The sequence below is a fragment of the Engraulis encrasicolus genome, chromosome 4, assembly GCF_034702125.1.
Source record: "Engraulis encrasicolus isolate BLACKSEA-1 chromosome 4, IST_EnEncr_1.0, whole genome shotgun sequence".
In the NCBI taxonomy this organism is placed as follows: domain Eukaryota; kingdom Metazoa; phylum Chordata; class Actinopteri; order Clupeiformes; family Engraulidae; genus Engraulis; species Engraulis encrasicolus.
In genome coordinates this window covers 327501-345000 of record NC_085860.1, presented here as the reverse complement: position 1 = coordinate 345000, position 17500 = coordinate 327501, and the positions used below count along the sequence as shown (strand labels likewise).

The 17500-nt window shown below is 44.8% G+C and overlaps 1 protein-coding gene across 7 annotated transcripts in view; it reads left to right on the top strand.

Moving 5' to 3' along the window:
• The window catches only part of itpr2 (inositol 1,4,5-trisphosphate receptor, type 2), a 212954-nt gene that overhangs the window by 134119 nt on the left and 61335 nt on the right, over positions 1-17500 (top strand). For all 7 annotated transcript variants that reach the window (XM_063196410.1, XM_063196406.1, XM_063196408.1 and 4 more), the window contains 7 exons: positions 3140-3339; positions 4930-5110; positions 10407-10651; positions 12407-12607; positions 13506-13616; positions 13885-13980; positions 16516-16632. In XM_063196410.1, the coding sequence (XP_063052480.1) occupies positions 3140-3339; positions 4930-5110; positions 10407-10651; positions 12407-12607; positions 13506-13616; positions 13885-13980; positions 16516-16632 (1151 nt within the window). The remainder of the gene's footprint in view (positions 1-3139; positions 3340-4929; positions 5111-10406; positions 10652-12406; positions 12608-13505; positions 13617-13884; positions 13981-16515; positions 16633-17500) is intronic.

Sequence of the window (17500 nt, the reverse complement as noted above, 5' to 3'; positions counted from 1 at the left end):
AGAGAGGGATGGATTGAGATGAACTGAATTGAATTGAGGGGAGGGTGTTGGGGAGAGAGGGAGAGAGAGGGAGGGATTGAGATGAACTGAATTGAATTGAATTGAATTTAACTGGATTGGGAGAGAGTGAGATACAAAAGAGATGGAGAGATTGATAGAGGGTGGTGAAAATATACGTATATGAATAGATACACTTGATATGAACAGCGAGATGGATGGAGGAAGATGGACAAACGGAGATAAACGATGGAGAAGTTGGCCGATAAGGAGGGGGTGTGACCTAGATTGACCCCAGAACAAGAAAGTGAAGAACACATGCAGAGGCTAAAACAGATGGAATGACACAGCATTTAGTGTGAGCAATGAAGGTAGGCTCCACTTAATACAAAAAGAAACCCAAGTGTTTCAAAAGTAGCAGGATATGAAGGCATTCATCTTCTGCAGTGTTAATTTTGTCAGCTTTTTTTGATTTAGTCGTAGTCTTAGTCACAATGACGAAAATCAATTTTAGTCTTAGTCATATTTTAGTCATTGCCTTCCCAATTTAGTCTTAGTCTTAGTCTAAATGACGAAAATCAATTTTAGTCTTAGTAAATTTTTAGTCATTTTCGTCATTTTAGTCAACACTGTACATTACAGAACTTCTCCACACACTTTTAACATATATCATTGACTGTAGAGAATAAACCTTCTCCACACACTACTTCTCTTTTTAACATAATCACACTGTACATAATAAAACGTCTTCACAAACTGGTTCTCTTTTTCTCTATTTTATTTAATACCAGTGTTAATTTCGTCAGCTTTTTAAAATTTAGTCTTAGTCTTAGTCACAATGACGAAAATCAATTTTAGTCTTAGTCATATTTTAGTCATTGCCTTCCCAATTTAGTCTTAGTCTTAGTCTAAAAGACGAAAATCAAAAAAGGGCATTGACGAAATATTTTAGTCATAGTCATGGTTGACGAAATTAACACTGATCTTCTGTAAACTTAAAATGCCTTTATTGTATAGCCTATGCATAAAAAAGAAGTAGGACAAGTCCTTTGATGGGGTCTCGTGATGTAACCGTCTGCTGGGGTGTTTGTGTAAGCACATTGTGCCGCTCTCTCCACCGTCATAAATCGATGTGAGTCATGTGCGACTGTAATGGCCCTGGCAGAGAAGAGAGCAAACGCTTTGCCTTCGTTCTGCCTCCCAACACACTTCTTTATTTATATGTATCCCCCTCCTGACCTAATGTGCCTATTTGTCACATATGGCTATTAACAGCTTAAAGACCTCTGTGTGTGTGAGAGGGAGTCCTACAAATGTTGAATGGCACGGCAGAGACACAGAGGGAAGGGGGAACAAAATCAAGCCAGGGCTCTGTTGGCAGACTAAGTGTCCTGTCACCTCGGATTTTTGTCGGCCTAATGTTCACGTTACTGTAGAATGATTCTATAGAAATTGATTCATCAAGCCTCGTTAAACGCACCGTTAATCTTCCATTTGTCTTTTCACGGTTTAGGCATTGAGACTGTGCGTTTGCATTAGCTGAAGTGTCACACGTGCGGGCGGCGATTGGGAGGGATAGGCCATTGATCCGGCAGTCACGACTCACCCGTGCCTATTAGGGACATGGAGAATACAAGCTGATTGGTCCAATTGGACCTGTGTGAGCTTAGAGCAGTGTTTCTCAACCTTTTTTGAATAAACACCTCCTTGACCTCATCATAAGTCTGCCGCCGCCCCCCTTAGTATTGAAAAATAAAATGGACTAATGCTTCACAATGGAAACTAAGCCCCACCCCCACTCAGCTGTATCCTTCTCAACGCCCCCTGGAGCTCCCCAACGTCCCCCTTGGGGGCTGTAGCGCCCCCGTTGAGAAACACTGGCTTAGAGGGTGATCCTCCATGTTGTATGCCGCGCTGAATGCCGAATGGCTTCATTATTATGACCCGCTGGAGTAATTGCCTACTATTACCTGTGACCTGACTTACTGTGACACTGGAGTAAGATGCTCTAACATTTGGGGATATGACAAAAAATATGCATCGTACCAGTATTTATAGTATATTATACATTTGGCATGTTATTGTTATTTTGAATACTATTTACCACAATTAGTGCTGAGTGATTAATCAAAATCAAATTTGCGTATAATTGAATAACACAGCAAGACATAGAATGCTGTCAAGGAACAGTGGAGGATCCCACATAGATTGGTAGTTAAAACTGATTCAAGGTGTTAAGGACAGGTACACACTGCATGTTATTTTTCTGCTTTTTTTCCTCAAAAAACAGTCCTCATCCTCACTCAAGTCACATTTTGAGTCTACTAGAGTGAAAATATCAGCTGTGTTTTCAAATCTCATTAAGTGCAGTAGGTTAAAAACCTCAAGGTTTTACTCTCATTGAAAATTTATTGACTTATTAATTAATTGACTTATTGATTTATTGACATTTATTGACTTTTCTTTTTCAAATAAATAAATCACCTATTAAAGACTGGCGTGACAGCCGGATGGGTCAGACAGCCCTTGGCCGAAAACCACCTAAAGAGCATTGAGTTTTGTTCAGCACATTACATTACATTACATTACATTATTTCATTACATTACACTTAGCTGATGCTTTAATCCAAAGCCACTTACAGTTATTTACAGGGTATTGGTTACAGTCACTGGAGTAATGTGGGGTTAGGTGCCTTGCTCAAGGGCACGTCAGCCATGGATGGAGGTGTAGGGAGAGTTAAGGGTGGGATTTGAACCTGCAACCCTCTGATCTTAAGACCACCTCCCTAACCATTAGACCACAGCTTCCTATTTAGAATACAGCTGTGCACATCCTCTTCATGTTATGAGTGAGTAAATCTGAAGAATGCATTCAGCCCCCCATGGAAGCATAATAGCAGGGTCATGACAGGTGTGCTGTGTGTGACTGACTTTGATAACACTTTACTTCAAGCCCATTACACATTACGATCGTATTTATAATGAATTATAATGCGCATCATAATTAGTCACAATGCATTATGGCTACCTTCATAATGCTTCATGATGTATTATATCAACAGTTATAACTATACATCTAGCTTATAATGCCTTATAATAAATATAAACAAATAACTCCCTTGTATTTATAACATGTCCGTAGGCGGCTCTCCTGGTCATGACCACGACCACAAGACGGGTGGTCACCGCGTCACCATGGTAGACATTCAGTGGCTGCTGGACAATGTTGGCGCGTCGGAGTTGGTCATCGACATCATCGTCAGCACCAAGAACGACCGCGTCTTCGAGGAGAGCGTGCTATTGGGCATCTCGCTACTCAGGGGAGGGAACACCCAGATACAGGTATTGGAGAGGGGGACACCCAGATACAGGTATTGGAGAGGGGGACACCCAGACACGGGTCAGGAGAGGGGGACACCCAGACACAGGTACAGGTATTGGAGAGGGGGACACCCAGACACAGGTACAGGTATTGGAGAGGGGGACACCCAGACACGGGTACAGGTATTGGAGAGGGGGACACCCAGATACGGGTACAGTAGAGGGGGACACCCAAATACAGGTACAAGGGGAGGGTACACCCAGATGCATGTACAGGAGATGGGACACCCAGACACAGGTACAAGGGAGAGGGGGACACTCAGATACAGATACAGGTACAGGAGAGGGGGACACTCAGATACAGATACAGGTATTGGAGAGGGGGACACTCAGATACAGATACAGGTATTGGAGAGGGGGACACTCAGATACAGGTACCGAAGAGGAGTACACACATATGCAGGTACTGTTTGATCCTGCAAATAGAGACGTTAGAGCTGTATCTGACCACTCAGAGTACGCGACAGCCAAATGCAGCAGTGGAACAGATAGAGGTCACACCGCTGCTGCATTTCACTGAGGTGAATGTAATAATGCAGACAGGGGGAGGTAGCATTCAAATACATTATTATATGGTGTGACGTCATCGGCCGAATGCTCCATTCATTTCAACGGGGCTCCCCAACGTTCGCACGTCTGTTATTTTTCGATAACGGACGGGTTGGTCTATAACAGACTGCTGTCAATGGCAACAAAACTTTTCACTGCTAAAGCGACTTTTCAACAAGACTCTAATCAGCTGCTGTGATAGACAACACCTGTTGTCCTGGCTACCTAGCTGTTGCCTAGCGGTGTTCCACAACGGCACTGTTTTGTTTTGCGCAGCAACAATCTTAACATTAAATAGGCCTAAAGAAATGTCCCCGCCATGTGTGAATCATTTAAGTATATCCACATAATAAGCGGGTTAACTTTCGGCGAGTCGGTCACTTTGTGGAATAGCAGCTCCGCGTCGGGGTCTAAAGATTCTCTCTGTCGTGCTGCTATTCCACGGTAGCGACCTTCTCGGCGAACGTTAACCCTTACTTAATGGTGAGGCAAGTGGAGATAGGTCAGCTGCAGTACCGTATGTGACTAAGATTGATGTGGTAATGCAGGAAAGTAATTACGGATCAAAAAGGGTAGGTAACGCCCAAATACAGTTATGGTGAGACAGAGAGCATTTAAGTTGCAATACACTGTACTGCATGCACAAATTGAGATCACATGGCAATAGTCATATAATATAATATAGTAATGCAATTTAACAGGAATACCTCTATATTCTACCATATTATTTTACCCTAAAAATAACACCATTTGGCTGATGTTAGCTAGCAGTGCAGATGACAAATGCTTGTGTTAAAAAAACATCTGTATTGCATTTCTTATTTTATCCATTATTTAAATGCAGGTGATTCATCTCTGTTTGTTCTCTGCTCACACTCCTGGTTTGTTAACTACAAAATTGATCAGTCATCACATTCCATCCTGTTTTTCTTTTTCTTTCTTTTCTTCCTTGCCTCAACCCTCCTCCTCCTCCTCCTCCTCCTCTTGCTCCCTCTTCCTCAGAACTCGTTCTACAGCCAGCTGCATAAGCAGAAGAAGTCGGAGCGCTTCTTCAAGGTGTTCTACGACCGCATGCGGCTGGCCCAGCAGGAGATCAGAGCCACAGTCTCAGTCAACACCTTCGAGCTCAGCACCAGGAAGAGGGAGGAGGATGCAGAGGGCTCCGGCATCAGACACAAGAAAGGTAGTGTAAGCAATGCTCCCCTCTTCCACCTGGCCATCATCACACATTCCCTCTGGACTGTCTTCCCTCCACTCCCTCTACATGCCCAAATTGTGTTTGCTACTGTCCAGGTTGGTTTAAAGTTGCACTGTGACCAAAGTGGGAATTGCAACTATACTGCTCATTGAAACTGTGCTGACAGTACTGTGCATTTTGCTGCTAAAAATGTGTTTTTGCAAACAATGGACATGGAGAAGATCCGGCTTTTCATGTCATATTGAATATTTGGATTCATGGAAAACATAACATTTGTGAATGGGAAGCATAAATTCTGGAAAGAAACTGCGAAACAATATTGCACAGTGCACCTTTAAGGCCAGGGCAGAATATAGAGGACTCTAGGGAGGTGAGAAGAGCCAGCCTCAGCCCTGTCCTGTGTCCCACTGCACACTCTCTATCCCTTCCCCCCTTCCCTCTCTACAGGCCCGGCCTGTTTGAGGTTGGAGGGGTTCAGGTTTACAATCCACCCCTTGCCCTCACCCCACCTGCTCTTCCCTCTCAAAGTTTCTTCTTTACATTTCTTCTTCCCCTGGCTAAGCTGAGTGTTCTGTCTGTTTTCTTTTCTCAGTGTACTTGCCATTTCCTCCGTTTCTTTTCGGTCTGACACGCTTGATCTTTTGTACCGTTGAGTGGCTGCAGGTTGCTGTAGGAGTGTTGGGCCGCTCGTGCTTTTTTTCCGTGTTTTTGCCTCGCTGTCTGTGCTCCCAGCTCCTCTGTTCTCCTCACCCCCTCTGTTGTTTTGCGCTCCTACCCCTCCCTGTTGCTTTGTTCTCCATGGGGTTGGAGGGTGTGTGTGTGTGTGTGTGCGTGTTTGTGCATGCGTGAGTGTTTGTGTTTGTGAGTGTGTGTGCCAGTGTGTGTGTGCCAGTATGTGTGTGCCAGTGTGTGAGTTTCGTATGTGTGTATATGTATAAGTGTGTGTACGGGAGCGTCTTCGTGCGCGCGTGTGTGTGTGCGCGCGTGTGCGTGTGCGTGTACATGTGTGCCTGTGCATATGTGTAACTGTGTGTGGTTGAACCAGTGGTTTTGTGAGAGAGGGCATGAACTGAACTGGGCCCTGTATAGTACTGTACTCTATGTGAAGCAGGCTGAACTAGATGAACCCTGTGAGAAACATCTGAAGGACTTAAAGTGTGTCGTTTCTGCGTTGTGTGTGTGTGCGCGTGCATGCGTGGTAAAAGGCGTCTGTTTTTGTGTATTGAAATAAGTCCTGGATTGGAAGAGACCTGGGGAGGAGGGTATGAAGCAGACACAGATAACTGTATGAATTCAGCTCATGCATACTGACATACAAAATTGATAGTGGTGTGCTGCATGTGTGCATCTTTTTTTGAAAGTGTATGTGTGTGTTTGGCAGAGGGTGAAAGCTTTGTATAGATTCTTATGGTCATATGTAAATACACTGCAGTTCGTGAGTGAGTGAGTCAGTGAGTGAGTGTGTGCGAGAGAGAGAGAGAGAGAAAGACAGTGAGAGATCGACTGACAGACAGATTTTGTGAGAGTGAGACAGTCAATATCTGTGTGTCTGCGTGTGTGTGTCTGCGTGTGTGTGTGTCTGCCTGCGTGCGTGCGTGTGCATGCGTGTGCGTGCACATGTGTGTGTGTGCGCGTGCGTGTGCGTGTGCGCGCCATTGGCCCGAGCTTCTTCTCGCCCACTGCACTGCACGTGTCCCATGTCACAGATCATATGAGGAGTGCCATCAAAGGGCCATTGTGCAACAAGTGCTTGTTTACCAGAAACCAGGGAGCGAGTATCCAGCCCGGCCTGGCCTGTTTACTGTGTGTGAGAGAGAGAGAGAGAGAGAGAGAGAGAGAGAGAGAGAGAGAGAGAGAGAGAGAGAGCACGAGAGAGAGAACGAGCATCCAGCCTGACCCAGCGTGGCTTGGCCTGATGCAGGGAGAAGAAAAACATCTTCATTGGCACTGCACTCTTCAGCAGCCTCCGATACCACAGCTACAGTATCATTCAATTTGGAAAAGAAAAATCTCACTCACTGTCAATTCCACATTTTTTTTTATTTTTTTTTATTTTAGAAAGGGATCCCCATTAGCTTGTGCCATAGCAGTTTGCTAGTCTTCCTGGGGTCCTAATTCAAAATATATCAGAACGTTTCAGATTAAAAACCATACATAGGTATGCATTGCAAAATAAAGGTTCAAATGAATTAAAATACATGAAAAATTGTGTCAAAAAAGGTCAGGAACAAGTGCATGCGTCTAATGAATGCGTTTCGGTCACCAACCTCACTTCTCGCCCTTTGTTGAAATACTGTATAGGCATGTGGAAATAGATGGTGTAGGCCTACAGGAGTTTTCTTGCGCACTCCCGTTCAAAAGCGCTCTATTCTGATTCTCTTTTACCACATCCCCAGCTTAAGGAATATACACTATGCTCCTCTGTCTGTTATACCACAGCCCTAGCTGAAGAAATATATCTTTGCTCCTCCCATTTTCCACAGCCCCCCACTAAAGAAATATGAGTCAATGGCGTTTTTGTAGTAGCAGACGTCAGGGTGGTGCAATGACCGCTTATGCCACTATTGTATGAATTAAATGTTTTTGTTGTTTTTACTGGATTATCCAAGAAGCATATTTGTTGCTTGTACATTACTTACCATTTACAAGTTATTTTATGGGCATCAGCTGTGGTTGTACCACCTGACTAGAAAACGTCATTGAGCCATGTATCTCTTCTCCTGTCTTTTGCACCATGGCCCCAGCCAAAGTAATACTTCTATACTTCTCGTTCTGTATGTTATATTCAAGCCCCAGTGAAAGGAATATGTCTATGCTCTTAAATTTTTAATCAGGGCTTAATTAACCCTGGAGTAGTGGTTTAAAAATAAAGACTACATAAGCCTGTATGAGTGATCACATAATATTATGTGGTCTGGCGTGGTCTTGTGGAAATGTTCGACTGTGTGTCTCAAAGGTGCTATATGTATGAAATCGTACAGTGCATAATCATAAAATGTTCCAAATTATGTCAGCGTCATTCAGGTTGATGAAACGTTAAACTGAAATATAGATTGGACTGACCACAAAAGCACAGCCAGAATTTTTGCCGGCGTCAAGTAAAGTGTTTAGTGTCAAGTAAAGTGTTTTTTTTTACCAAACCAGACCCATGTCCTCAAGGCAATGTCGTAATATGAAATGGGAAAAACATTCACTTTGGTGTTTGGTGTTTTGTTTCTTATTTTGTTTTTCCATTTTTAAGTTTATTTTTAAGTTTATCTTTGAATTTATTTCACAGAACTTGACAGATGACATGTCAGAACATTTCAGGAGTGCCCTTACTGGCTAATTGCTTTTGACCCACCCCTCACCAGTAACCAATGTAAATTTTTGAGGGAGTGAATGATGTCTTTATTTTCTGGTCAGTGATGTCAGTATGGTTTGACTCTGAAGAAGACGCACACAGCGTCGAAACGTCAGTCATTATGTTTTCACCGCAATAAAATACTAAAAAGTATCTGAGTGCTCCAGTCATCCCTGGCCTAGTCTTTCTGAAGTGGACCAGTTTACTCTACATGGGAAAAACAAATGTTATGGTTCTACCATTCCTTTGTGAGAGTAAGTAGTTCCAATAGCCCTTTGCTGCATACATAGAGGCCAGCGTAAGACATTGAAAACTTCTGGGTGTCTTTTGGTGGGTGGATAACGGTACCCAAACACCCCGTTCTTAATGACACATCATCCTGTTTGCCTGGAAACCAGCATCTCTCATCTGCCACAGTAATTAACATTCACAGAAAGAAACTATACTGCTACAAATTATTGTCTGCTTGTAAGTTACATAATCTGTGAGTGATCAGTTGGTTGTATAATAGATATTATTGTCTTCTTGTGATAATCTGTTGGTGATCCAGTTGGTTGTACAACATAATATTATTTGCTGCTGGTAAGGGTTGGTGCAGACTGCAACCTTTTTTTTGCTTTTCTAAAATAGTGCTCACCCAATAGATGTAATTACTAAGTTGAAAACAGTGGAAAGGCCTCCCTGTGCATAGATAACATTTATTAGCTACACAGGCACAATTCACACACAAACTACAGCATCATTCACATACGGGCACAGCTGGACTGGCCAAATGGTAGGCAGGGCATTTGCCCGGTGGACTGTTTATGATTTTGGCCCGGCCTTCCCCTCAATGGTATCAGTCCTCATGCTGCTACAGCAGGATTCTTTGAGGTAGTCCGAAATTAATAAAGCATCTTGACTGTTTGGTTCAGAATAGCTCAAATTAGATGACTTACATTTTCTCAAAGGCTTCATTGGCTATCTCAATGCTTGGTGGACCGGTCTTGGCTAGAAATGCCCAGCCTGATTTTTCATCCCAGCCCAGCCCTGCAAACCGATGCCGGAATTTGGCTTGCAGCCATAAGAAACCACTGAGCTGCCCGCACTGCCTGTATAGCCATTTTGTATTATTTTCCTATTATGTTTATTTCTTGCCAAGTAAGAATGATTAATTGCTTCCCAAATACAATCAGCCCAGTGACCTAAGTCGTAGGGCAAATCCATAATGACTGTTGGTTTCATTTCAGACAGGCTGTTAAGACCTTGGAGAACACTATTTGGCTCTGTCCAAACCTTTAAGTGCTTGTCTGTCAGGCTAGAACATTGCGTCCGAATGATCATTGCTCTCGTACAGTATGCCGACAAGCTAGGTTGTTGAAGTGCATCTGAATACAGGTTTAAAGGTGGGCGAAATGGACTTTCTACTGAATCTACTGAATGCCTAATCTCTGAATTTGGCATCAAACTGTTTAAACTTTTGGTGAATCCATTACAGAAAAAAAATCCCCCAACTTAGCCTCCCATAAGGAGGTCTACTCGGCCACCTCCACCTGTCTGTTTTATGTTCTCTATTGCACCCCGACACCCCCCCCCACCCAACACACACACACACACACACACACACACACACACACACACACACACACACACACACACACACACACACACACACACACACACACACACACACACACACACACACCAGGCAGAGCCTCAGTCCATCTGAAGCAGGCCTCCTCAGCCTCCTCTCTCTCCTTCTCCCGCTCCCTCTCCCTCTCCCTCTCCCTCTCTCTCTCTCTCTCTCTCTCGCTCGCTCCCTCTCTCGCTCCCTCTCCCTCTCTCTCTCTCTCTCGCTCCCTCTCTCTCTCTCTCTCTCTCTCTCTCTCCCTCTCCCTCTCTCTCTCTCTCTCTCTGTCTCTGTATTAAATATTCTCTCCTCTCTCCACCCCCCACCAGGTAGGGACTCGCTCCACCTGAAGGAGGAGATGCGGGGCCAGCTGAAGGAGGCCTCCTCCGCCACCTCCAAGGCCTACAGCACCATCCGCAAGGAGCTGGACCCGGACCTGGAGGGCTCCGGTGGGGAGGCAGGGGAGCAGGAGGAGGAGCTGGAGGAGGCGCAGATGAGCGCTCCCATCACCATCATGAAACCCATACTGCGCTTCCTGCAGCTGCTATGTGAAAACCATAACAGGGACCTGCAGGTTAGACACGCGCACACACACGTACATGCACACACAGACACACACGCGCGCACACACAACGTACACATGCACGTGAGAACCACCTCCGACACTTACAGGTTACAGTCTCACACACACACGCACTCCCATCCCCTCAATGGGGGGGGCTACGGTCCCCCAGGGGGCGTTCGGGAGGTCTAGGGGGGCGTTGAGAAGGATATAGCTGAGTGGGGGCGGGGCTTAGTCCCCATTGGGGGTATTAGTCTATTTTATTTTTTTATACTAATAGGGCGTTGGAAGGGTTATGATGAGGTCAAGGGGGCATTGGGAGGCAGGTGATGAGGTCAAGGGGCCGTTTGTTCATAAAAGGTTGAGAACCACTGATCTATATGAAGCCTATACTCTGGTGTGAGAACTCTGTGGCGCGTACACTGAACGACTGGCATATTCTAAACCACACACACAGCATCTGAAAAATAATTGAGTATTGACTTTAACTGCAGACTGTTGTCTTCTTGTATTGTTGTTATATGACAGTATCATATGAACTGTCACAATTATTTGAATGAGTTATTTACTCTGAGAATAGACGAGTAGAGAAAATAATAACTCAATTCCACCACCACCAGACTCTTTCTGTTCTGCTGCCCCCTCACTGACATTTGAATGAGTTATTTACTGTAAGAAAAGATGAGAAGAGAAAATAAAACTAATCCCACTGACACTAGTTATTTTCAGTTCTGCTTTTCCTGACCGCCAGAGGTGGTGCGTTCAGCACATGGATACCCATGCTCATGCTGCTTGTGTCCACTCCAAGGGTGTGTTCCAATATGCCACCTTGCTTCCTCCACTTGTGCTTGTGGCCTCGTGCCAGGAAGTAATATGTCATGATGACATCACTGACAGCAACATTATATTTCAATATCTTGCAAAAGCTCAATTGTAAAGTTATTTTCTCATTTGCAATTGGGATGGGGAATGAAAAACAGTCCCCCAAAAGTTGTTGTGGCTAGGCTGACAGCTGGGAAACTTTATTGTTTTCTCCACGGAGGCGGAACAAGGCCACAAGCACAAGTGGAGGACGCAAGGTCTGATATTGGAACGCACTGCCAAGCTCTGGCGGGCATCCGAAACTCATAAGGTTATGTAGGGGACCATGCGTTTGCTGTGGCAGGCAGCTCCACGTCTCTGGAATCCTCTGCCTCCTGACATCAGATTTTCTCCCACAACCACTACTTTTAAATCCCGACTCAAAACACATTTGTACATCTTGGTATATGCTTCCTAGTACATCTTTTCCTTTTCCTTTTCGTCCCTATCGTCTTATTGCACTTGTCTGTGGAATGCCTTTTGTATTTAATGTATTTTATTCTTGCTGTTTGACCATGTCTTACTTTTAGCTCACTTTTATTATTGTTTAATTCTAGTCTTTTAGTTTGACACCATACAGCACTTTGGCAAGTTTCCGCTGTTATTAAATGTGCTATATGAATTTAACTTACTCACTTACTATGTACTGTACATAATCATGGTTCTATGAGTTTCGGATGACCACCAGATATGGTCCTTACAGCACATGAATACCCATCACACGAATGTGCAGGTCGAACAGTAACAACAAAGTCACTTTTGACCTGGGTGACATCACCCTGTGACCCTGACACTGTGAACACCGGTGAACCCTCTTGTACACTCCGAGTGACTGCCAAGCTCTGGCGGCGGTCATCCAAACCATAACCCTCGTATTCTATTCTGTCCCTCCCTGACATGTCACAGAACTTCCTGCGCAACCAGAACAACAAGACCAACTACAACCTGGTGTGCGAGACGCTGCAGTTCCTGGACTGCATCTGTGGCAGCACCACGGGGGGCCTGGGCCTGCTGGGCCTCTACATCAACCAGAGGAATGTGGACCTGGTCATTCAGACCCTGGCCACCATCACCGAGTACTGCCAGGGGCCCTGCCACGAGAACCAGGTGGGGGACTACAGACAGACAGACAGACAGACAGACAGACAGACAGACAGACAGACAGACAGACAGACAGACAGACAGACAGACAGACAGACAGACAGACAGACAGACAGACAGACAGACAGACACACAGACAGACAGACACACAGACACAGACAGACACAGACACAGACACACACACACACATGTGCGCGCACACACAGATACATAGACACACACACACACACACACACACACACACACACACACACACACACACACACACACACACACACACACACACACACACACACACACACACACACACACACACACACACACACACACACACACACACACACACACACACACACACACTACTCTACCTCTGTGTAGGTCCAAAGTCACGGCTAGCCGTCTGGTGCTGGCAGCGGTGGCAGCAGTGTAAAAGCCAGACTGTTGATCCTCTAAGTAGAGGAGGCTCAGAGAGGGAGGCAGGGCAGGGGCCGCACTGGGAGTCCTGCTCTTGCTTACTGGCTATCCGCCTGGCTGTCTGTTCACCGCTGCCCCACTACACTGGCCCAGTTTCACAGCTCTCTCTTTACAGCTAACCTTCAGCACTTTCAAGGCTGTGCTGTGCTGTGCTGTGCTGTGGCGGTGCTATGCGAAGTGGTGCTATGCGGAGCAGTGCTGCCGGGGGTGTGGGGCTGAACACTGCTGGGGCTGTAGCCCTGTGAGGTTTATTTTCTGGGACAGTTCAGAGTGCTAGTGCTGCAGCGAAATGCAGATGCGGTGTCGTGTCATGATATGATATGTTGCTAGGTTTGGGCTGTGTCCTCGTGCACATGAGCGTGTCTTTGTGTAGTGCATGTGTTCCTATGAGTATGAGTCCTAGTAACTGTTTCCACTTGTTCCCCTGTAGACATGCATTGCCAAGCACGAGTCCAATGGCATCGACATCATCATTGCTCTCATCGTCAATCCCATCAACCCACTGGGCAAGTACAGACTGGATCTGGTGCTGGAGCTCAAGGTAATACACGTATACATTTACAATACAGTTTGTATATGTATGTGCTTAGTTACACACACACACACACACACACACACACACACACACACACACACACACACACACACACACACACACACACACACACACACACACACACACACACACACACATACAGGGTATACACACACACACACACACACACACACACACACACACACACACACACACACACACACACACACACAGATATCAAGATATAACTTGCACGTGTTTCGCCCCAAAACAGAATAATGCATCCAAGCTGCTCCTGGCCATCATGGAGAGTCGGCATGACAGCGAGAATGCAGACGAGATCCTGGACAAGATGAGACCCCATGAACTGGTGAGAGCCATAAAGGGACCAACTTTGAACTTTTATTTACGTATGACAATAAAAGGATTTTGGAAATTACCTCAGAAATGCCTGGATCCAGGGTAGTGAGGGTAGCCTAGTAATGATAATAACTTAGTTTTTTATGCCGTCTTTCATGGAACCCAAGGCCAAGGAGATGGGGCTAAGGAATAGGGGAAAGGAGAGGAGGGAAGGGTGAAGGACCATAGGCCTCAGTGAAGAGATGTGACTTCAGATGCTTTTTTAATGTAGCCAGAGTAGGGGTGTGGATGTGGAGAGGTAGACCGCTCCAAAGGGTGGGGGGCTGGGCAGCAACACAGAAGGCTCTGTCACCAAAGTCCATAGCCTGGAGTGGGGTTCCTTGCCAGGGGATCTCCTTGTCCAAGCTGGTCCTTGCCAGAGGACCTCAAGACCTTGATTGGGAGTAGAGCTAGAGGAGATCACAGAGGTACTGGGGGGCAATATCGTGACGTGATGTGTAAGTGAGGCGTTGGATTCCACTGGGCGCCAGTGAAGTTGCTTGAGTGTGGGGGTAATGTGTTTCCACCACTTTTTGTGTGAGGACCTTGACAGCTGAGTTTTGGACACTCTGTAGTCGACCCAGGGCTTTAGTGAGCAAACCATAAAGGCAAGGCAAGGCAAGGCAAGGCAAGTTTATTTATATAGCGCATTTCATACACAGGTGCAACTCAATGTGCTTCACAAAGTTAACAAATGTAAATGAAAGGAAACAGGGAAGAAAGAAGGAAATGAATTAGAGTCAAAAAGCATTTAAAAACATTAAGATAAAACATAAGGTAAAAATAATAATAAAATAAAATAAAATAAAACAAATTAAATAAAAATAAAAATAATAAGAATAAGTAATTTAAGCTAGGGGAAAGCATCTGAGAACAGCTTTGTCTTGAGTCTAGATTTAAAGCTATCAATAGTGGGTGCATTTTTTATGTCATCTGGAAGCTGGTTCCAAAGCTTTGAAGCATAGAAGCTAAAGGCTGCCTCTCCACACTTTGTTTTGACTTTTGGAATCACCAGCAAATTCTTCTCCGTTGACCTTAGTGACCTAGTTGGTGCATACAGCTGAAACATATCCAGTAGATATGTGGGTCCCATTCCATTTAGTGATTTAAACACAAGTAGCATAGCCTTAAAATCAATTCTGTAGCTTACTGGGAGCCAATGCAGCGATCTTAAAATTGGAGTAATGTGGTCGAACTTCCTTGTCTTTGTAAGAACCCTTGCAGCTGCGTTTTGTACAAGTTGAAGCTGTTTAATGGTTTTATTGGGGAAGCCAGTAAAAAGACTGTTACAGTAATCAACTTTACTAGAAATAAAGGCATGTATTAGCTTCTCCATAAAGGACACTATTACAGTAGTCCAGACGAGAGGTGATGAGACCATGAGGGCTGGAGTCTGCAGATGTTCCTGAGGTTGAAGAACGTGGCTTTGGTGATGTTACTGATGTGGCCCTGGAGTGAAAGTGTGCAGTCCAGAATGACACCTGGGTTACGCATTTCATTGGGAGGCCTGATGGTACAGCCATGTACCAGGTACAGGAACCTTGAAGCAACAGTAGTTTTTCAAGATGAGAACTGATGAACTGATGAGAGGGGTGGAGAGATCCACTGAGACCAGTTTGTGTTTCTTTAATTACTAGGGACAATACAGAGGTATGAAATGGTGATAAGGTGGGGTACGATTTGGGAAGTAATAACTAGAAATGCACTCAGAGAGTGCAGACCTCTGCCAAGGAAGCTGAATTTGTTGTAATATTTGTGACATGTGGTGTAATCCATGCAGGCCTATATATAGGCTAGGCCTACATACCATTGTGTTCAGAGAAGTGAACCTTCAATTTTAACCATACAGTATGTCTCTTTTATTAGCTAGGGCTTATGTCACCTGGTTAGCTTTGGTATTAGTTCACCTGTCATTGTGATATTGGCATTATTTGGAAATTATTGTATACCATCGTTATAGCCTTGGTGACATTGTTCATTCATTGTGTTGATATAAACTTTTTGATGATTTGAAGCATGCATTTTATCACATAATTCTTTTGCCACAATATTAAATGGCACAGCTATTAATATCCATCCATATCCAACCATAAATTGGTTAAAACGCATAATGCAAAGTATTTCCTAGCAGATGAATTCAAGAAATTGCAGTTGCAATCATGAATAGCAGATGGTGCACTTCCAAAAATACAAACACAGTGGCTGGCTACCTCGGCAACTGTGCCACGCTTGGCACACACAATTCACAAAAATTGATTAGTGAACAACCATAGGCCGTGCCAGCTTTTATTGAGCAGGTGCCTCAAGATGTGGTGTCTTTTTTGGTCATGTGATAACGAGCGTCAATGGTGTGTGTTGACCTTAAAATGACAAAATGCTGGGGAACGCGATTAAAAAATATCAATCTCGATTAAAAAAATGATCTAATCACGATTAAGCAATTAATGTTGACAGCCCTAAATGTAATGTTTGATGTTCTTGCCCATCACCGTCTGCTGCCACACAGGTGGATGTGATCAAGGAGGCCTACCACCAGGGGGTGGAGAATGAGGAGGAGGACCTGATTGGGGACAGCATCTGCTCCAAAGACGTGGGCCACAATATCTACATACTGGCACATCAGGTTAGTGAGTGAGTGAGTGAGTGAGTGAGTGAGTGAGTGAGTGAGTGAGTGAGTGAGTGAGTGAGTGAGTGAGTGAGTGAGTGAGTGAGTGAGTGAGTGAGTGAGTGAGTGAGTGAGTGGGTGGGTGGGTGGAGTGAGTGAGTGAGTGAGTGAGTGAGTGAGTGAGTGAGTGAATCTGTGTGAGTGAGTGAGTCTGTGTGAGTGAGTGAGTCTGTCTGTGTGTGTGAGTGAGTCTGTCTGTGTGTGTGAGTGAGTGAGTCTGTGTGAGTGAGTGAGTCTGTGTGAGTGAGTGAGTCTGTGTGAGTGAGTGAGTGAGTGAGTGAGTGAGTGAGTGAGTGAGTGAGTGAGTGAGTGAGTGAGTCTGAGTGAATGAGTCTGAGTGAATGAGTCTGAGTGAATCTGAGTGAGTGAGTCTGTGTGAGTGTGTCTGTGAGTGTGTGTGTTTGTGTGTGTGTGTGTAGTGCTGGAGACTAAGGTCAATATGGCTCTCCAGGTGTACTACATCCACTCACCATCACTCCATAATGGCTTACAATGGTCTGACTTTGACAGTAATGCAGTTGGGAAGGTTTCATGTATTTACTATTCTCCTGAAACTATGGAGATAGAAAGACAGCAGATGTGTTGGGTTCTGCCCTCCTTGGGAATGTTTTCTAATTATTATTCACAAGATACAAATGCCGACGACACGCTACAGTTACCCAAGGTTAACTGTGTTTTCTTTTTTTTCCCCCTCCTCCGAGTCCTAAGGGTTTACAGGAATCGCAGGCAGGTTTTTTTCCAAGGTGGCTAATTGAAGCCGTTCCCCGTGGGCGATGTTTCTAAAATCTAAACTAGAGCTTGACACGGCGGGTCAGATTCAGTTATA